Raw genomic sequence first — 23,603 nt, 5'->3', positions numbered from 1 at the left:
GCCTGAAATGGTCCTGACCAAGTGTTATTTTTTGCAGTAGTCAAATATCCAAGATGGCCACCATGGCAGCCATTTTGAAAACATGTTTTAAACTATCCAAGTTTTGCCTGTGTATGTGATTGAGCTGAAACTTGCCTGAAATGATCCAGACCTGGTTCCGATCATGCATTTGGTATTGTTACTTTTCGAGTCAATCCAAATGAAATCAAAGATTGCCACCACAGTTGCCATCTTGAAGCTTAAGATACGTTTGGAACAGAGTTCTTCGCAATTAATTAACTTAAGTTCTGTCAGTACTATTTAGGCGTAGCTGAAAGTTGACTGAAATGATCCTGACATCCGATATCGTCAAAGTATTATTGTATTTTTTTCCGGGTTGATCCAAAATCTAATATAAGCTGGCAGCCATCTTAAGAACACATTTTGAACTTCTTAAAGATGCTGCAACGCTAACAAACTGTATTTTTTTCGCTATCAAAAACAGAAGCAAAAACTTTACACCATTACCACCATTGAAAAGTTTAAGCTTCTAATTTTACTTCAAAATAAACATATTACAAATAATTGATATATATGACACTGTATACCATATATATACATTGTATTCCCATAATATACAATTATCGACCTATTTTCAGGTGGATACGGTGAGTTATCAACACAAGTAAGTGATATATCCCGAGGCTGATAACTGTTTTATTATGACATTTACAGGGTATTAATTTAGTTCTTCAAAAAGTCTTTACTACAATAAACAGGATGATATTCGCAAATGTTCCTTTACAAAAGTAGTTTATCTATTACATGTAGTATATGGTAAATATCCAAATACTTCTTACTAATGTTTTTATACTGGTAGAACTGGAATATTTTATCGCTGCATCAAACTCCCGTCTGGCATTCTTGAACGTTTTCCATAAATTGAAGTCGATCACCGTTGATCCACTAAACTTGCTGCCTTCCGCCATATATGTTGCCAATTATATAATGACGTCTCAATAGATTAATCCAACATCATGAAATTAGGAAACTCCCGTTAAGCTATATTTGGGTACGACTCGACGTCAAAAGTGATTATGACGTCACATCTGAAGGGAGTTTTCCCTCAATCTATTTTTGACACAGGTTACTGGACTCGTGAGAGGTATCTGGACTGAGTCCAGTAAACTTTGCACGCTTTTTGCCGCCGATTTCGGAGTTGATATCGCAGTTGATGAATACTTCTGGGAAACATTTCGTCCAATTAAAATACAGCAAAAACACAAGTCATATAATAAACAACAATAGTCAACAATAGCTGATTTTTCTGACACCCGGTCAGAAAATCATGGTGTCGGACTAGACAGGTTTCACAGTTTAGTGTCGCCTCGAAAATTTGACAATTTTGTTTTGTCCACACGGTTGGAATTACTTCCTTGTCCCGTATATTCTGGTACATATATAAAGAAATGGAGCCGCGTGCGATCAGACTCTTACTCAGTTGTTCTCAATCAGTTGTTCTCAATGACAAACGCTCATCAACACACTCTTTTAACTACGACGTCTACCAGGATGTGGTCCTTGGACATATGTATTTTGTCTTTTCGCTGGAGATTGCATTTTTTTACTAATAGTATCTATTCCTTGGAAAATGTGGATCAATTATAATCCGACATCTATCACAGACTATCAAACTTACTATATATATATGGCTGACAGTGGCTGTAATCTAGTACACGCATATTAGAAAAAAATGTGCCATGACATCTCATACACACAAAATGGAACAATTGACGTTTCACATTTTTCTGATAAGCATGTGCGAGGCGACGCCAACTGTCAGCTATCGTAAGAACTAAATCAGCCTCCAACATTTAAACATCTGTGTTTAAATTCGCTGTAGATATATAATATATATAAATTAAGTGTTTTAAATACATGCGCTGAGTATTGTCTGAATTTACATGTCCCTGTGTCAATCAAATGAATTGGTCGAGAGTGTCACTTTGACCCTTCATGACCTTGCACACGCCAGTTAAACTAATTAAAATTATATTGTAATTCCGCTCCACTACGATGCTCTTCGTTGTACTCCAATACAAGATCTACAGCTAACAATGCCCCATTCGGGGTTACCTCAGCATGACCCCTGAGGTTAGCCAATCAGCGTCTACGGAATCTTCGGTGTGGTTATTGTGTCATTTGGAAATATAAACGGCTAACAGTACGTCCCGAAATGTTACGATTCTAGGCCATTGGTCATGCTGAGGTGACTCAATCTGAACAGGGATTTGTTAGATCTTGTATGGGAGCGTAACGTACATAAAGCATCGTAGTGGAGCAGAATTACAAGTGTAATTTAAATTAGACTGACACGCCAAACTGATTAAAATAAAGTGATGATCCTTATACCCAATCCATCCAATAGAGGATCTGACAACATCCCATAAGGAGTCATGTTCGGGTGACCTTTAGACCACCTGTACTTCAGGTCAAATGCATTTTCTACACCTTACTACATCAATGGAGTGTAATGGAATCTAAACGTTATCTACACTCCCTACGGCCGTCTCTGTAATGATACGGGTGTATTTACAGCTTAGACTAGTATTGGGTGCATATGTACCCTCAAAACCCCTGGGCTGTATTCTGTTTATACTAATACATGTATACGAAACTGAAGTCCAATACTTTCGTTTTATATACATAGTTTCATCAAATCCAAATTTAAAAAGACATGTCCCAGCATATCAATGTTTACGTATCCCATCGCATGGCATGTAGCCTAAACTTTAACATACCAGTAATTAGTGAGTAACTGCTAAGCTTCACGTTGTGATGGAGCTGGAGCCTAGGGGTGGGGGTAATCTAGACGCTCGGCTGTCACCAAGGACGTATATGAGAAGGATAAGTCACACTGGGTTTTGGGGGAGTACAAGGCAGGAGCTTTTGTGTTTGTGCACTGACCGTGACGTTGGGCGCCGGCTGATTTCCCTTTGATATCCGCCGGTGCAGCCTTTGATGTAGCTTGCGGGTGCGAGGGTTATCGTCTTACTTTCTGAAGCGGGCCGTCATTTCATGAGCTGTCATATTTTTTTAACGAAAATTTAAGACATATCCTCTAAATCTTCTGTCCTTAAATCAAGTTATAAACGTTGTGATATTTAATAAACTTTACATTGGTGTTTCGTTTGACTCGATAAGACAAGTATTTGTTGAGAAAAAACGGTTTTCATTCCCAGTTCATCGGCGTCTCGCGTGGTGTTTTAGTAATGTAAAGAGACAGTCACGAATCCTTCTCACTTATAAATCCTTGGCTGTCACACAATACACATATTACATGAACATTAAAACATAAACAATTTCTTAGAGAAATATTAATGATTATCTTATTAGTTCAAACATCAAGATACCTACCACTCGTCCTCTTTTGACTGCATATTGGTTGTCCCGCTCAGGAAACCCTCGCATTAGTTATCTGCCGCCATGTTGGATACAGCAGTCGAAGCAAGATAACGATTGGTCAGCCAATCAAAACCCGCGTCATAAAATGGTTATTACAAATATGGTCTTTACACAATTTCTCCCATCCGGCCCCTGTTATTGCTCATGCGTGGAGCATTTTATGGAAGCCAGAAGTAGTATTGTGGTTGATATAGGTAGAAAACAAACATATAGGGGTGTTTGTAGGAAAGACATGGCAAACAAATATCCGACAGATAATGAAGATTACAGTGTGGTTATCGGAACGTCACAAGTAGTAATTTCCAAAGAGAAAAAGGAAAGATATCAGACATACAACCAGTGCAGAGAGCGTGGCATTTCATCAACCACGAAACTTCTTCACAATATCCTTGTACACCCAAGTTTTCGTAACTATTATGTGTGTGAACTGCGACTCAATTGTGATATAATATGGAAAAGTTAAATTTAGAAATAATATTTGTATATTTGTAATACATAGCTATGTGTATCATATTGGTCATGTTTAATTGTCTGTGTCCTTATAATTAGGGACCTGTCACGCATATCGCCGATCAAGTTGTTCAGACATCAATGAAAGTTTATACAGGGGTGTATATTAGTCCGCTAAACCTGCCTATATTATTAGGCTTTTTTTTTTTTTTTGCCTAATCAAAAACAAATAAAATTTAAAAAAAAAAAAACTAATAATATAGGCAGGTTTAGCGGACTAGGGTGTATATACGAGGGATGTTCCGAAATTAATGTTACTTGCGCAATATCTCGTGGAAATCGTGCTAAATGGGCTTAAAACTACCTCGTGGCGATAGCGTGATATCTGAATTGTGATATAGGTAAATATCTCGCCCACAATTACACTGACCTTGGTGCTGTGTACATTGTGTTGTAGCGCACTCGTTACACTCTATACAAATATGGTTGGCAAGAGAGTTGAAAACGTAATTGAAATTAGGGCATATATCAAAGGTAGGTCTCTACTTGGCTTAAAGCCGGTGGATATTCATCGTGAGGTGTGTGATATATATGGGTAGGGTCAAATGTCATATATGACTATTTGTAGGTGGGTTGCTCGATTTAAGTCGGGACACCAGCAGCTTAAAGATGCTGCCCACACAGGTCGCCCTGCAACAACAACAACAAAGCATAACATTGAACTAATTCGGCAAATCCTTGAAAAAGACGCAAGGTACACTTACCGGCAGTTAGCTAAAATGACAGGCTTGTCTTTAGCACGTATTCATTGCGTTTTAAAGAAACATCTTAAGCTGGGCAAGATCAATGCCAGGTGGATACCCCAGTTTTTGAAGGCAGAAAAGGTCACTGTCCTCCCTCACCCTGCATATTCACCAGACTTGGCCCCCCGTGACTTTTTCTTGTTCCCCAAACTAAAATTTCACCTGTCTGGAACAAAATATAAATCAAGAAATGCCCTTGGCTCTGCCATTTACCAGTATCTTATGAGTATACCAATTCAAGACGAAAACTGTTTCCAAAAGTGGATCGATCGGTTTAAACGATGCATAAATGCAGAGGGGGAGTACTTCAAGGGACAGGGCAAAGTAAAGTGATCAGAATTACTTCTATCAAAGAGAAATCACCAAAGTAACAATAATTTTGGAACACCCCTCGTATGCCTTGTAGCTATAGGAATCATGTACAACGGTCAGATTTTGATGTAACTGAAAATAACTCTGTAATTAACATCATTGATTTACATGTATAGTTATTACTCAACACGAACATTTTGGCTTATATAAACTATAAACGCCATTTGGCTTGTTTGGTAATGTAGCCAGATTGGTCTGTAGCATCGACGGTTACCCACGAAATCAGTCTATTGTACTATATGTGTTGCAGTCCGATATAAACGGAGCGTTGTGGAGTTTAGACACTGTGTTGTCCATTAACTCTATTTTATTATTGCTGCTTAGACAAGATGCAATAAGTGGAAAGAAGGGAAGTAGGCGATGATGCTTTTTCTCACCTTTTTTGTTTGTTTGTTTGATTTATTAACGTCATATTAACAGCTAGGGTCATGTAAGGAGATGATGGTACAATTGGACAGACATTTTTTTCCCACAATTACGTCGTGTTAATTTGGTCACTGGTAGAAACTACCATGTATGCTCTAATAAAACACGTGACAAATTATTAATGCCTTGAATAACAAACTCCAATATGGTAAGTCACAAGACATAATTTATTTCAATTCAGAAATATGATTACGTTACCGTTGCCCAAAGAACCAAAACAATTCATGAAAACAACAAAGTAAATAAAAATAAAGATTTCAAAGCACTTTTAGTCAAAAATATTGCATTAAGCTAACAATGGAGAGATTCCAATCAAACCAGGATAAAAATAGGAGATTCTTACGGGATGATTTTATCTGGATACTGCATTCAGCATGACAAAATATTTTTCATATTTCATAGTTAAATTAGACAATAAAATAGATGAATGTTGAGGAATATTGTTCATTAAAAGCATCACTAACATGAGATTCACATATATATGTATAATATAACATATTCAATGAAAGAGAAAATGCACAAAAATACTTGACAATAATAATACAGGGTGACACTAGGCACTGTCATCCTCTAATGCAGGTAGGATTTATTTTATTATACCAAAAGTCTAGAAACAAAACTATGTTTTTTTGCAATCTATTGAAAAATTTTAACTTATTTTAGCAAAAGTCAAAAACTCACCGTCGGAAGTAAAATAGCATATCATATCAGCTTCTACTCAAAAGCTCTTATTACCATTGCATTGTAAAAAAAGAATACTCACAATAAGCATTAAGTGAAATATTCTTGTCTTGTCTCCTGTGTTTGTTAAAATCTAAAGCTTAAAGTTTTTGTAAAACTCAGTGAATTTGAGGTATAATAAATATATATATATATATTATACTATTATGTAATAATATTTTACTATTTGTTTAAATGTTAAGACCGTAAATCATAATTCGATAAAATTATATGAATTGTATGTCGAAACTTTTCAGGTATTACTTTTATGTCCATGTTATTGTTAACATCGAAAGTACTTGTCTGTTATTTTCGAAGCGTATCTTTTATTATAGGTGTCACCATCATGGAAAAATCCAAACGCATTCCATTTGGCAGTGTCGTATCAATATAGTACAACTGGTACGAATCAATAAATGGAACGCACGGTCCATGTCATAAAAAAACTTTGTAGATTAACATTTGTCATGTACTGAAAAATACGATGTCACGTGACGCAACATACATTTGTCATGTGGAAAATATACATTTTTCATGTGACACAATATGCATTTGTCATGTGATGAAACATACAATTGTAATGTGACACAACATGCATTTGTCATGTGAAGCAATAAACATTTGTCATGTGACACAACAAATATTTGTTTCAAGACACAAATTACCATATGTCAGTAGATATAGTGTAAAATTAGAAATTATACAGTTACTGATAAAACTTGTGACAATTAGATCACTGTAACCTTGATTCTTGACACAATGAAAATAATAGATTACTAGCAATCCAATTCTAAACATTATTCATTAGAAACGAGTATAGAAAAAATGTAAGCAACAATTCAATACCACCAGGAAACAATTGAGGTCTCTTGTTAAGAGGTTCGTGTAAAGAAGCATATATATATATCGTAAGCTTGGACACTCACACCGAAAAACATTTAAAATCATACCGGTATTACTATTTACAGTATACATGTAATAAAATAATCCCTTGTAACAAAAAACAGTAAGATTAATATGTACCTTCTGAAACAAGCTAGATTACTGTTAAATATGATATATAAATTGTTTAATAGAATCAACACTAATTTAGAAGGCAGATTATTGAGATTTGTGCGTTCATCCCTTCCCTAATACTATAGAATTAGAATGAAAAAGTTTTATAAATTTATGTATACTGCATGTAATATTCCCTCTGTTGCAAAATAAAATTACATGTTGCAACAAACATCACAGTCAAAACATGTCTAAAAATTTCCCAATTAATTAAGGACAAAAACACAAACTGTTTTAAAAATCTTTATACACCGGCCGCAGTCAAATTTGTTAGTGTCGAGCATTTGGGACGCTTGGAGAGTGGCCTTATTAGGCAGGTGGTCTTTCTACAGAGGTGGTTGCTTAGACAGGCTTACTGTTTGAACAAGTAATTAAGGAAATAATAAGACGTATCTAATTGTCTGTATATTTCAGCTAATACATGTGTGAACTTTAGATTAAATGTTGAGGAAATTTGTTTTCGTTATTTCATGTTTGCTACTAAACAATATTAAACATTATATTTTATATTATATATAAAGCATCAATTTTTTTATTTCATTGAGGTATGAAAGAAATTTTGTTTGCAAACTGGATAAATTCGCAGATATTTGGGGACTCAAAACCAAAAAAAGTATATGTATATATGTACACATACCGATACAAGGTAAATTCAGATTGCTATAAGCTTTTATGCAGTGGTAATTTATTAACAAAATGGCTATTCTTAAAGTCAATAGAAAAATAATAAACACAACCAAAGTTTATCCCCAAATCATAATAAACATTTATATGTCTTGGTTAACTGATAAAAAGGATAAATGTATATTAAAACAGGTATGATCCAAGATAAATTATTATTACATGTGTTATATATCCAGGAAATATATTTATCATACAGTAAAACATGTTTATAACGAACACGCTTACAATTGACAGATCGCCAGCTGTCAATCAAATCGCACGTGACTTTGCATTTTGTATTGTGTGTGCTACGATGTTTGCTCCGACATTGAATAGAAACACGTGCGTTTGTGAGCGCGAGGCGTGGCTATATTACACCTGGCGGTCGGTCAATGAATTCAAGGTTATAACAAAGAAATGTTCATTCCTCATCATGGTTTCCATAATATATCTGCATTATCTGTATAACAAATTATACTTACAACAAGGTTGTTTTGTTGGTCCCAAGAGGTTTGTTATAACTGTGTTTTACTGTATGTCTGTTTTTCAATATATTTTCAGTGCACTATTTCGTTTCCCTAATATTACAGCAGAGCACTAAATACAGCTAGAAAGCATGGTGGTTCCATTGGCTAGACCTCCCTACAAACACTTTCTATAAGGCCTATGTCACATGTCTAGGCTTCATGGACTGGTTGCTTGGTGATGAAGTTCAAAAGATCAATTCGTGTGGCTATACCAAAAATCATCTGCTTCTTAGACATTTTACTTGGTCCTTCATCTGTTAATGGAGAAATAAATAGTACAGTTTCCTACATGTAATTGCACCTGGTACCAGATATTAATTTATTATACAAATTTACTACAAATGCCACTCTTTTCAAGCATGCCAAATGTTCATTGACAATTTTGGTGAAGAGATTGGTGATGACTCAGGGAGGGCCCTGCTAAATGACTGACCCACCAGGATATCAGACTCTACTACAAGTGAAGTAAGGCCCTACTAAACGACTGACCCAACTGGGTATCAGACCCTACTACAAGTCAGGGAGGACCCAGCTAAATGACTGACCCACCATGGTTATCAGATAGACCCTACTACATGTCAGGGAGGACCCTGCTAAATGACTGACCCACCAGGATATCAGACTCTACTACAAGTGAAGTAGGGCCCTGCTAAATGAATGACCCACCAGGATATCAGACACTACTACATGTCAGGGAGGAAGGACCTTGCTAAATGACTGACCCACCAGGATATCAGACACTACTACATGTTAGGGAGGACCCAGCTAAATGAATGACCCACCAGGATATTAGATAGACCCTACTACATGTCAGGGAGGGCCTTGCTAAATGACTGACCCACCAGGATATCAGACACTACTACATGTTAGGGAGGACCCAGCTAAATGAATGACCCACAAGGATATTAGATAGACCCTACTACATGTCAGGGAGGGCCTTGCTAAATGACTGACCCACCAGGATATCAGACACTACTACATGTTAGGGAGGACCCAGCTAAATGAATGACCCACCAGGATATTAGATAGACACTACTACATGTCAGGGAGGACCCTGCTAAATGACTGACCCACCAGGATATCAGACACTACTACATGTCAGGGAGGACCCTGCTAAATGACTGACCCACCAGGATATCAGACACTACTACATGTCAGGGAAGACCCTGCTAAATGACTGACCAACCAGTGCAGGATATCAGAACCTACTACATATCTGGGAGGGACACTGCTAAATGACTGACCCGCCAGGATATCAGACTCAACTACAAGTATGTCCCCTTCAATATGTAGTATGTATCAGTTATGTTAAACTTTTCTCCATTATTAAATTTTGAATTTTGAATTAGCCCAAAAAGTTACTCAGTAGATCTAGATGGCATGGGGAAACATTCTACCTATGGGAATTTGTTTTCATGAGAAAAGTACAGAAACACATGTGATAAGGACTTACACTGGCGTTGGTCATGGACAATGAGGACAAAGTGGTCAGTGTCCAACATCCGGGACAGCTGACCAAGGGAAATGTCCATCTTCACCTGTAAAAGGATACAGTACATGTCAGAATCGAAATATTTTTGGTGGAAGTCACAATTATGATCGTGGAATAGTATTTGTAAAATCCTACTTATGATAAAAAAATTTCATTTGTACACAAATGTATTTGTAAATCTGTGAACAATGCATGATTTTATCACATTCAAACATTTTGCAAAAATGACTTTTCTGTGTCCCCATCCATCCCATTAATGTACTTTTACTGCACTATCAAAATAGATATACTTTACAGCTGGTTATTTTTGCAGGGATGGTATTTTAGCGATTTCGCAGGACAATATTATGATAACAAAAATTTTGATCTGAGAAATACTAAAAAATGGTTGAATCATATTATACATGTATACCCTTAAAGTCAAATCGTATGAAACTGCTAAAATTTAAAATATTCTTTTTATGGAGGTGTGTATACACCTTCCATTATAAAATCACTCAGGTTTCTCAAAATAACCGGATTTCTTTTTATGGAGGTGTGTATACACCTTCCATTATAAAATCACTCAGGTTTCTCAATATAACCGGAACACTATACCTTGGTAATCCTATCGGCAATCTCCGTAACTACGGGAGATAACTTTTACACTGTGTATTGTAACGTTGTGTATTGCACAGAGGTCAAGAACTGTCAGGGATTGCCTGTTCTCGCATGCTTCACATTTGCTACACATACTTTTTTGATTTGGTTTATCTAGTTTTATGTATCAACAGGATCATCAATTTATTTTCCCCCAATATTCATGTTACCCACGTTTGAGTACATACATTTGTATGATCGATCTCTGACGGATCTCTGATGAAGTACGTATACGGTAATGATTATCGATTGATTAGACTAACTAAAACTGTCTGTAAATTTAATAGAAATAAATAACAAATAACACTCACAATGATGTGAATATCTTGAGTAAAAATGGATTTGATCATGTTGCTGTTTGTTGTTTACTCTGCCATTACGTAAGCCTACTTGTGTGTAAACAAACATGGCGGCCGTACGAATCCACGCTTACTCTCGTTCGTATGTCAGTAAGCCGGTTAAAATACAGTCTTCATTATGAATAGGATTGTATTGTATCACTATTTTGATATAGTTTGTGTATCAAACATATGGTTGTGTAATAGTTTAATGTATTATCAAGATTAGCATCGTAACCTAAATTTGACTTCGTTTAGAGTGAAGGCGTAGGCCTATCGCATTATGCATTACCGTAGCCTTATTTTTGCAAACTTCGGGATATGACCTCGTGGTGTTTGTCACTGCAGAGATCGATTAAATGATTTTTATACGACTGTGTGATGTCTATATTGTCGATATTATATTTAATATTACACGTTATTTCCGTTTATAAAGTTGATTGGAGTATTTCATTAAAATCACGGGGACAGAATTCCGGGAAAGACACATGTGTAATACATTTGCAAGTTCGAATTCATGCTTACTCTCGCTAACATTTCAATACGCCGGTTTAAGATACTGTCTTCAGTTCGCATAGAAGTGTATTATATCTTTATTTTGATATACCATGTGTATAAAATATGTCTTTGTGTAAAGAGTTACTGTATTATCGACTTTGATAATACTTTCAGCTTTAGAGTGTAAGCTGATCCATAATGCAATACGTATACCCAAGCTTTTATTTTTGTAAACTTCCGGATATGACCTCGTGGGGTTTGACGCTGCAGAGATCCATTAAAAGATGTTTTTTACGACAGTGGGATGCTTATAAAATTGATATTATGTTCTATATTACATGTTATTTACGTGTATAACTTGATTGCTGATTATTTCATTGATATCACGACGACAGGATTCCGGGAAATACACCTGTTGACCGAGTGTAAAAAGTGTGCAAGTTAGCAGTCATTCAGAAGACCATTTTCTTGGTGTCTGCGAACATTTCTTGTCCAAACATAATATTTAAATAATATATTAAACCTTTAATTTGATATTTGATCATTTTTGACGTTTAAATATTATTATCTCGATAACAAACCCACAGAAAATCGATAGCGAGTTCAGTCCGCCATTGTGTTGTGATAGTAAACAACCACGCTTCAGTTGGTCGATTTTCCGTGAATTAAACAATTGTACGATTGAACATGCATTTGGTACGTAATTATTGTCATCTTTATTATATTTTCATTACATATTATATCTTTTAAACACTTTTACGGCGATTTTTTTTATGATGTATAACTTTACTAAAGCGGCGAGTAAAACTTACGATTTTCACGTGTGGATCATGACGTAGAAATAATTCAAAAACATCGTCAGATTTTGGTTTTCGTCCACAGATAAGTCTCACTGGTGTATAGGTAGCGATCCCGAATTTAAGGGGGGAAAGTCGCAACTTATTCTCCGGGAAATACGGTATTATATAAATATTTGACTTCTGACTTATAACAGTGAACCGGCCAGTGTCTAGTACAAGCGTAGTGCTAGATCTAGTATTGTAGTCTATTTGCTTATAAAATTTGAATCTGATTGTAAATAATAAACTTGATTATTAGCAAAAGCAATCCGATTCACTTCATCAGTACCCTAAATGTGTTTTTATATCGCCGGTATTCATTCTACTTGACGCATGCGCGGCGACAGTTTCTGCAACCATGACTGAGGAAAAACTGCAATATTTTTTCCAAAATTAAATATCTACAGTTATGTTGTAACAGTTATAGTCAACGTTTACATCACGGTAGCTTACATTACGGTAACTGTTCTATCAGGTTGTTTATATTTCTTCAGCTGAAGTGCGAGATGAAGTAAACACAATCCTAACTTCCGCAGTATGTATCCTTGCGATTACAAAACCAAATCATTTATATGATTTAATGTGATACACTATAGTCACCTAGCTTATTGTAAATAGATATCATAGCTTCCATAGGCCTTAAAGAACGAATTTTGAGAGGAAATGGCCACGATCTTTTGACAGTGTACCGAGTCAAGCCAAGGATTTGTAACTACGTTCTTGGTCAAGCAGATACATGTTTTATTGATAAAAATTTTCATTACAATGAGTGATACATAAAAAATAGATGAGTCAACTAATTAATCAGTGATTTATATTTCTTATCAAGAAAAATCGAGCGCTCTGCAAGAAAGCAAGAAAAACATCACCGTGAAACGCATGCAGTATTGTAAGGGAGGTAACTTTAAAATACAAATGGCCAATAAAAAAGTTAAATAGAGTACAATAAATCAATGTAAAACAGAATAGATACGAGCGTATATGTATTTATCTCTTGGACATAAAAAATAGAAGAAAATATGGAATAAAATGAAATATAAAACACAATGTTGGCTTACATGAAATAATATTATTTTTTCCATCAATTCGACTAGATGAAAGATATTTATGATTTGTATTTTAACGATAGTCAGTAAAATAAATTTTTCAAAAATATTACCGTGACAAATGTATTTTTTCACTGAAAGAAACAGGAGAAGACGATTTTAGTAATTTTCTTCAGTTACAAAAGTTACTTTTTACATTAATTTGAGCTATTCTGGAGATGCACCAAAGACAAAATGAAAGTATATATATTATTTTTGTGTTAATTAGACATACATACAACGACTGGATTATTGTTCAAAATATTATGCTCTGTCGGCGGTGGAGCAGTCATTGTTTAATATTTTTCAAAATATTACTGGAGAAGTGTCAACTATTTAACAGCCATTTAAAAAAATCATGAAGAGAAAGATATACCTTGCATGTGGATACTAATACAGTGATTATTAGTATCATTATTACATATATATTTACCAATTATATGACTTTGTGTTGATTTTGATATTTAACAATAATGAATAAACTTTACCTAAAGGTTACATGAATAAAATAGCCAAATACTTTGAACTGACTTCTTGTCATTAGTGCAGATGATCTTATACATTATTAGAACTGTAAAATTTAATACAAAGAATGGGGCTTTAAAGTATGTCCAAAAATTGAATCAAATGCATTGACCTTTATTCAAAGTCACGGGGTCAAAGTCACGGGGTTCAAATAAGCTATTTGTAACAACTTCCTGTCAATATTATAGCTAAGAGGACTGGTATTAAAGGGACATGAACCTAAAATAAGTTGTTCTGTATGCTCAGATATGGTTTTCAGATGTTTCTTGAATATTTTATTACAATGATTGGTTATCTAAAACGACAGGAAAATGTGGGGAATACCTACCCCAAAAATGATAAAAATAGACCGTCATATTCTATTTTGGGAACACAAAAAACGAAACCTGGTCGAAAGCGAGATTATAATGAACAACAAACTTGCTGACACGATAATGAATATTAGTTTTCCACATTTTAAGTTGATCGATTTTCTAATTTACGATCGTTGACATATGAAGTAGAAGCCATATTTGTTAATATTAGTAATAAAACAATTTGTATTTAGCGTACTTCAATGATAAGTCAGAATTCAAACGAGACTTTTCATATGACGGGGAGGTTCTTGACTTAATTGCACATATATGTACATCACGCAAGTATTAACTGGAAAGTTGCTTCTGTCTCTTGCATTACAGCGATCCATTTATATGTACCTACTTTCCCAATCGCGCACGTTACTGACTCTTGATATACTCTGTTTTCTATCGAAATTCGTTTGTGTTAGCTTCACCCACGTTTTCGACCCACCATTTTGTTTACGTTCATTTAATTTATGCAGTGCATTTGGGAGGTCACTAAAGTTCAACACTACTTTTTTATCACACTGCAGTCTGCAAAATTCGACCGGGCCGGTTCAAAATACAGAAAGATGGAAATTCCATTATAATTATTTGATACATTTTACTTCGTAAGGTATCTGATGCGTCTTAAATATATATTTTACTCAATTTTACAATTTATTTAGGTTCATGTCTCTTTAAGTGAATCCAACTTTGTCCTTATATGTGACCTTGTATGAATTTTAAAAAAAAACTAGTACATGTATTTTTATATTCATGACTTTTTATACAGTATATTGACCATTGTCCTTTGGATCTTATACTTAGATGGTAGCATTAATAGATCGAAAATACCAGGTAGCAAGTGACCAATGCGTTCTATTGAACCATTGTATTTTCTTTCAATCACAATGAATCTTTGTAATGTATATATAAAAATAACAAAGGTATAGAAACATCCAAGGAGTTTAGCGAAAGACTTAAAAGGGCATGGTTATGAAAACAGATGGTAGAAAAGGTCAGTATATATGACTGGTGAAGTATTTCAAGTATAAAACAACCGACGGGAAAGCCTAGTGCAGTATTAGTAAAAGGCAAACTGTTACTTATAGATATTTTGTCATGGAATTTATTTCAAACATTACGTCTAGAAAATATAAAGCATGACAGTTAACTTAAGAAACCTGATGCAATGTTTGCCATAATTTGCAGCATTGAACACTTCCTTTGGGATAAGATCATTGGAGAATACCGGTATGTGCATGGACTTTGAGGAAGCTGTTCTATGCTTTATCTTAATTAACAAAATACCATATAGTTTTGAAATTGTGAAAATTACATGTCTTTTTCATGATTTTGAATAACACCTCCTTCAGTACTTACAGTACTTTGATTTATATTAAATTATTCAATAATTGTTGATTTAAGGGGATTCCAATACCAACCTTCTTGAACTGTTTGTACATCACTTGAGAAATGGGTTCAGAAGGCTTGACCTTTGACTTGACGACCTGTGCCATCATGTTGCCCACGGTAACCATTCCCATGATGTCTCTGTAAATAAATAATTTAATGTCAAATTTCTTTTCATCAACATATTAAGATTAACAAGGACATAGTCATTCAGATCCCCGCCAATGAAGATATCAAAGCTGAAGTAAGTTTGATTGTGGAGACTTATGTGTATGAAAAAAACAGAAAAAAGGAAGTTGAGCTAAAGAAAGATGGAGTATAATTCAAGTAGAGCGGGGCTGCAATTGTTGAATCAGGTATATAGCCTTGACATTTATATTAGACATTATACACAAAGATGGGTGGAGTTTTGCAAAGTAACATTTACCATGATATTTTCAGCAATGTTTCCATGGTAACGAAAAAAGTGCAAAAAATGAAAACCTAAAAATAGCAAAAGGAACTACTAGACCACAAATAGAATGTGTCTATTAAGTTTCGTGGAAATATCTCTGCTGGTTTTAGAGTTATGCTCGGGAAATGAACCTGCTCCAAAAATATGATATTTTCAGCATTGTTTCTATGGTTACAGAAAAAAGCACAAAAAGTGAACACCTAAAAATAGCAAAAGGAACTACTAGACCACAAATAGAATGTGTCTATTAAGTTTCGTGGAAATATCTCTGCTGGTTTTAGAGTTATGCTCAGGAAATGAACCTGCTACAAAAATATTATATTTTCAGCATTGTTTCTATGGTTACAGAAAAAAGCACAAAAAGTGAAAACCTAAAAATAGCAAAAGGCACTACTAGACCATAAGACTAATGTGCCTATGGAGTTCTGTGCATATATCTCAACCGTTTTTCCAGTTATGCTGCGGAAACGAACCTGGTACAAAAATATATGATATTTTCAGCAATGTTTCCATGGGTTACGGAAAAAGTGCAAAAAATGAAAACCTAAAAATAGCAAAAGGCACTACTAGACCATAAATGTGTCTAGTTTCATGGAAATATCTCTGCTGGTTTTAGAGTTGTGCTCTGGAAACGATTCTTACACAAAAATCTGCCATTTTCAGCAATGTTTCCATGGTTACAGAAAAAAGTACAAAAAAAGTGAAAACCTTAAAATAGCAAAAGGCACTACTAAACCATAAGACCAATGTGTCTATTAAGTTTCGTGGAAATATCTCTTCTGGTTTTAGAGTTATGCTCCAGAAACGAACCTGGTACAAAAACATGATATTTTCAGCAATGTTTCCATGGTTACGGAAAAAATACAACAAATGAAAACCTAAAAATAGCAAAAGGCACTACTAGACCATAAGACCAATGTGTGTATGAAGTTTCGTGGAAATATCTCCACTGGTTTTAGAGTTATGCTCCTGAAACCATTCGTACGGACGGACGGACGGAACCATTGGTATATCCCCCGCCAACTTTGTTGGGCGGGGAATAAAAATCAACATCAAAAATAGATGTTTGGTATTTTTCAAATTATCAGATATGTAATTATATTAACTGTATACCTATCCAACAAAAAAGTCTTCATATTTATTTATCTATACTCTCCTCACCCCTCAATATTTCAATCATTCTTACCCAGAATCACTGACCACAGGTACCTGGTCAAACCCTTCACGGTTCAGTAGATCAAGCGTGTCCTGAATAGTTACGTTTGGAGTCACGGTCAGTGGAGCACGGAGGTCTAAGGCACTAACACTCATATCCCACCACCTGTTGGAAAAATTTAATTATTTATTGATTAAAATTGTGTTTTTTTCATTTTTACAGACAATTTTGCATCACGTATTAATTGAAAGCTAAAATCAATTAATACAAACCAACATCATCAAAATTAATAATTGTTAGGTTTACATTTTACAAAAATAAAAAATTAAAAAAAAATATTTTGAACAGCAACAAAACATTTTTTTTTTAATTACAAATTTTTTATGTGTCAGAAAACAGGCAAAACAAATTTCCTCTCTACTTTTGTCTTCTCTGCAGAAAAAATTACCATTTTACTTAATTGGAATTGTTTTACTATTCTACTACTACAAGGTTTCAATGAAAAAATGTAAAAATTGTTAGGTTGTTGATAATTGTTATTAAAGCGTGGTCAGGTTGTGAATCCATTGCAATAGTGAGATGTATTATTACGCTGGTGTGATATTAACACAGTAACACTGAAATGGTAATAAGGTCCACCTCGATGCCAAAAAAACAACTTTCTATGGTATATAGTATAATCAATTGGTACAATTCTCACTGAGAAAAAAAAAAAAAAAAAACTACCGTAAACTGAAGCAAAACTCAAAAAAGGAGGATTTTTCTATTTTCTAGGTTTGATGGGATATAACCTTAAAGCAATTTGAAGTTTAACCAAAACCAGCGGAAGTCAAGAAATAGTACTAAAGGTAATAATTAGTTTACACATTGGGCAGTTAATGTCTGAGAGGTCGGTAGATAAGAAGGAAAAAGAGGGCAACCTTCCTCAAAGTATGTCTAACAGCTAATAATGTAATAAACTGCCTGTTAAAAAGTGACAAAATAACTGTTAAGTAATATAGTTAAAGATGCTCCACTGCTGACAAATGGTATTTTTTTCTCTATCAAAAACAGGATCAGAGGATTAATTATTTTTCTTCAGTAATAAAAGCTATTTACTCTACAACATTACCACCATTGAAAGTTTGAGCTTCTTATTTTATTTCAAGATAAAAATATTAAAAATAATTAATTGCATCCCGAAAAAAATCCATGGCACTATGTCCTATATGGAAAGAAGCACTAATTGGGCATACACAAAAAGCAAAATAAATGATTTAATATTATTTTTTGTGCTAATATGACATATGTATATACATAAACACGATTAAATGCCAATTATTGTTCAAATGATGAGTATCATTTATATGCTCTGTCGGCGATGGAGCATCTTTAGAGTCTCGAGCCTCAGTCACTCTAGACCTGTTCATGTTTGTGAAGTTTACTAGGAAAGATGACTGTACATATTTTTTAGATTAAGTGCTTGTACACAGTAGAGTTATCTGCCCTTGCTGATAGGTACAAGTATTGGTTATGGTGGCATGTGTTTGTGAGCGAAACATAATCCTTTTTCAGAGAAATTTTTTTTGCATATTTTAGCTCACAAAATAATGACATCACAACAGAAACCTACCTGTAAGGGAAGTAACTCCGTGTTACAATCAGAACACATCTGCTTTATTTACTGTGATGTTTAATTCATGATGGCCACCTAAACACGTTTTCGCAACTTGTGCGATCCCACAATACTATAGTGAGTCATGGGGGAGAGCTTGCTCATGCTTAAATTCATTTGGTGACACTACATCAATATAACTAGTAACTGTACTCTATAATGTGCATAGACAGAATCAATCTTATTAAATTCAGACTTGTAATTCTGCTCCACTATGATACTCTATGATACACTCCAATACAAGATCTAACAACTCTCTGTTCAAGGTCACCTCAGCATGACCCCTACAGTTAGCCAATCAGCAGGTCACCTACATATATGTAATCTTCGTTGTGGATGAATCTTTCGGAAGAATAAACGGCTCCTAGTTCGTCCCAAGAAATTCTCATTCTAGGCCAGGGTCATACTTAGGTAACCCTGAACAGGGCGCGTTTTACATGTAGATCTTGTATTGGAGCGTAACGTAGAGCATTGTAGTGGAGCGGAATAACAAGTCTTATTTTAATTAGATAGAAACAGAATAAGGTTAAGATTGCAGTACAGATATAGGAGTCACATTAAGTTATGGACTGAGAGGCCATAATTACATGTCATCAAAATAGTGTGTTTGCATACCAAGTAGGCAAGTATATATGAAGAATATTTATAACCACTTATATATGTTAATGCTTTAAATACCATATTTGTTCAGAAGGAAAAGTTGCAATGCACAAACACAATCACAAATTTTTATTTCTACTATAAATAAATGTATAATATGTGTCAAGGTATTACACAACATGTATCATTGTAATGTAAAAACCTGTACATGATGTACTGGTAGTCTCCCTTTTTTATGGGGGGGGGGGGGGGGGGGGGGGGGGGGGGGGGGCTAGGTTTTATGGTAACTATATAGACTTTGATTGTGCATGTGTTGATTAGTTATAAGCATAACAATCAAATAATGAAATAGTGACAAAGATACCCCCGGTACTCTTGACTTTTTGATAAATAAATCTTAAAAGCAAATCTGTTAATAATAGATAGAATTTGTTTTAAATAAACAATAGTGTCTAAGTTAAGAATTTACAGGACATACATGTAGATTTTGTCCTTATATACTTAAGAATCTGCCTAAATCATTATGTATTAACATCATGACATTACAGTTTCACAGTAAAATTGAGTGATATCAATAGTTATCTCCCCTTAATTACCAGTGACAGTAATTGACCAAAATTAAAGAACGCCCAATAGGTCTGAATCACAGTCATATTTTAATTTTAAATTAGAAAATATTAAAAAGAAAGTTTTATTTGTGTGACGTGGAAGACTCCAAATCATCTCTTTATAGATACAATAATGACAGTAAAGGTCAAGGTCATGTGTCTGAACAAACTCTTTCCATTCGGAATGGAAAGACAGAGACAGTATGATTTCGGTTCATATAATATATTGATGTTTTTTTTTGGTTCACACAACATATTGATGTGTATGTTGTTCAAACACACAAACTCACAGCACTAAATTAGATTTACGAACAGCTCTGTAACACCAAAGGTTAGAAACTGTTATATGAAAATTATATAAACTATATATAATTATATCAATGGAATGAAAATGATGGAAGTATCAAGCGATAAAAAAAAATGTCAATGCTTAATACATACCAGGGCAAACTTAAAAGTAAAAATACAGAAATGAAATGTATAATTACAATCTGTTTATCATAAAAAAAAACGTTTATCAAAAGCCTTATTAGGTAATTATAGATTCAGTATACTTAAAAAGAAACAATTATCAGAAAATGAACTCTGATGATTTATGTGTTGTCTAGAAAGGCATTCTGTGCTGTCTTATACTGGGAGAGTGGTAAACATTTTCCAGTCAATCAAAATTGATATATTAATAAATTCCATATTACCTGTAACTTATCGAGATCAGATTATCTCCGCCGAGGGCTAATATTTTGCATTGTAATCTAAACCGAGGCTAACGCCTTGGTTGGAATGTACCAAAATCTTAGCCAGAGACCGAGATACTCAATCTCCATCACTTAGAGGTAATTGATTTTTTTTTCTCGCACCACTAAAATATAACAAGACCCATTTATACATGTACATGCACTCAGAATGTAAAATCATCCCGTCTTGGGCCTCCTGGTTCAGAACTGATTAAACATTTCACCTATGCTATGAATTCAGTCATTCCTCATGAAACTTTTGAAGTTCAAAGTTAAAAATTTTGAAGAATAATGATGATCAATCAATTCATACTGTTTTAATAATTAAAAACAACAACCAAACAATGCATGGTAAATGACTAAATGCATATATTTCTAATAATAATGATTATCTGAAGCACAAGACGTCACCAATTCGAGAGTATGGCATCACATGTGCAGACTGTTACATGAATGGGGTAAAATTCTGCCAAAAATCATGTAAAGGTACCAAAAAAATTGGACGAGATAGAAAATCTAGCACCGGGTTTCATATGAGATTTCCCTGGCCGAGGTGCGAGAAAATATATTACATATAATACTACTGTAATACGTACATTAAACAGTATTTGTAAGAGGAATCTTTCCTGATGATAAGGTTAAGAATTTACTAAATTATTTAAAAAAAACCTTCCAATTACTGTAAATTTGCATATTTTTGCCACATTAACATAATAATTTCCTGTATTTTATATCTTTATGTAACATCTTCTTCCAATCACAAAAATTTTATTTCACCATCTACTTGTATGCTTCTGCTTAATCTTATATGAAACATTTTAAATTTCATCGCAATTAATTTTTGGTGATTTCTTATTACCTGAGAAATTTACAAATTTATTCAGACAAAAATATGTTTGTTAATAGCAAACGAGTCTAGTTTGTGTTAAATATATTTTACTGTACAGTCAAACCTATTTGAGTTTTCACCTGCTAAATAAGATCACTTTCACCCGGTCCAAAATGCTCAATTTCGACACAAAGAATACTTGGCTATCAGTGCTATTTTTCAAGTGACCAGTGTTTGTAGACAGGTTTGACTGTACAATTTATTCCGACATATATCTTTTTACATATTGCTTTATTTCAAACAGACCATTGTGTTGGACTGCAATGCGATTAATTCTGCACATCAACAACTTCGTATAAGATTTCTTGCCAACCACCTCGATTTTATCTTATAATGGTGGTAATGAGATAAAGAGAGTAAGTTTAAGACTAATATAATACTGTAATAATTAATATTCACCGATTTAATAATTGAATGATAATTACTATCAATTCAGATGATGTTTTATTTTTAGATATTGATTCGCAGAGATAAACTTCAGTAAATTTACTTGAAATGCAAAATTCGTGAAAGTAAATCGCATGGGAATGAAAGCTAGATACAGTATAATCATTTCCTTCAATATGTGGGAATTTTTTTTCCGGCTAATGACACAAATAATGACAATATAGAAAGATTTTGTGTCCATGTCTTTTCAAATTTTGGACATAAAGTTACAGAATGGGACAGAACGGTGTAATTAATAGTATAATTTTATTATGTCAAATACCCCCCTCCCCCCCCCAAAAAAAAATGTTCTGAAGTGTTAAACATGTCTAGGGGTTGGTGGGTTACTTGTTCTGATGATTTGCTTAAAGGCCCACTTCCTTTCCGAAACGGCTTTTAATTTTTAAAATGGGAATGTAAAACAAGATCGATAATTTTGTAGAGTCCTAAAAATTATTAACTTACCGTTAATACTACATTTATCATCACCTTCTGAACGATTTGATTAAAATAAATAAAATGTTTATTTTCATAACGCGGGTCGTATTATGTTTCCTGCCGTCGTCCTAAATACCGCGCGGTAGTTGACTATCACTGCGCCAGACGGCAAAACAGCGAATTGACTCTCCACTGTTTTCATATATTTTGCAGGCAATCTTGCATATGTTTGGTGTCGTAACCTTATTTTAGATCATCGGTATGCATTTTCTGGTGTTATTAATGTTTTTTAAGAAACCCTTATATTTTGCTCCGGAAAGGTAATGGGCCTTTAATGAAATATTTTTTTGTTGAACAATGAAAGCTACATGTTACAAAGTGAGTAAATGAACAAGACAGCAGTGGCACAGCAAAATCCCACAGGACTAGTGTATATTTACCTGTCACTGTCAGCGGAAACAGACAAAATGAAAACAAAATGTTCAAGTATACAGCTACTTCAATGAGGCTACCAGAAGCTTTCCCAGAACTAATATGGCAATATAATGCTACATGAATATTGGTATTACAGTTATACACAATATTATGTAAATTCATATAACTGCTAATCATACTCTTTTTAATATCATAGTTATCTGCCCTTGTGGGTATGTGTTAATTGTTATGTCATGTGTCATATTTTTAGAATAAAAAACACAAACTTATTATGCCATAATTGATCAAGTTCAAGGGCAGATAACTATGTAATATTCAAAGACAGAATACGTTTATCTCCCGACTATTCGTAAGAATAAAGTACCGGGGTATGTGAAATATTTCTTGAAAATATGTAAAAATTGATATTTTCACGAGTGCTTAATTTCGCAGTGGTGTTATTTTTGTGATAATTTACCTTTATACTTTTGACTATACAATTCATACAATGTACATGCAAAAATATTACACACAAGTGGGAATTATCCCAGTCAAGTGACCTTCATGTAATTAGTGGAAATTTTCCCCTCACATGAATTTCCTTGTTTACAGTATTTAAC

General features: G+C 34.2%; 2 protein-coding genes across 2 annotated transcripts in view; one reads left to right on the top strand and one right to left on the bottom strand.

Annotated features, from left to right (window-relative positions):
* The window catches only part of LOC138317533 (cystathionine beta-synthase-like), a 144,300-nt gene that overhangs the window by 101,150 nt on the left and 19,547 nt on the right, over nt 1–23,603 (top strand). The window lies entirely within an intron of this gene.
* LOC138317531 (cystathionine beta-synthase-like protein) lies at nt 5,644–17,418 on the bottom strand. Its single transcript, XM_069259272.1, has 4 exons — nt 17,251–17,418; nt 15,643–15,751; nt 9,915–9,999; nt 5,644–8,715 (listed from the first exon to the last, which is right to left on the bottom strand). The coding sequence occupies exons 1-4, from the start codon at nt 17,373–17,375 to the stop codon at nt 8,612–8,614; spliced, it is 423 nt and encodes a 140-aa protein (XP_069115373.1). The 5' UTR covers nt 17,376–17,418; the 3' UTR covers nt 5,644–8,611.

Source organism: Argopecten irradians, chromosome 3, assembly GCF_041381155.1.
Source record: "Argopecten irradians isolate NY chromosome 3, Ai_NY, whole genome shotgun sequence".
NCBI lineage: Eukaryota > Metazoa > Mollusca > Bivalvia > Pectinida > Pectinidae > Argopecten > Argopecten irradians.
The sequence above is the reverse complement of the archived record's forward strand: the minus strand, read 5'-3'. Positions and strand labels throughout refer to the sequence as shown.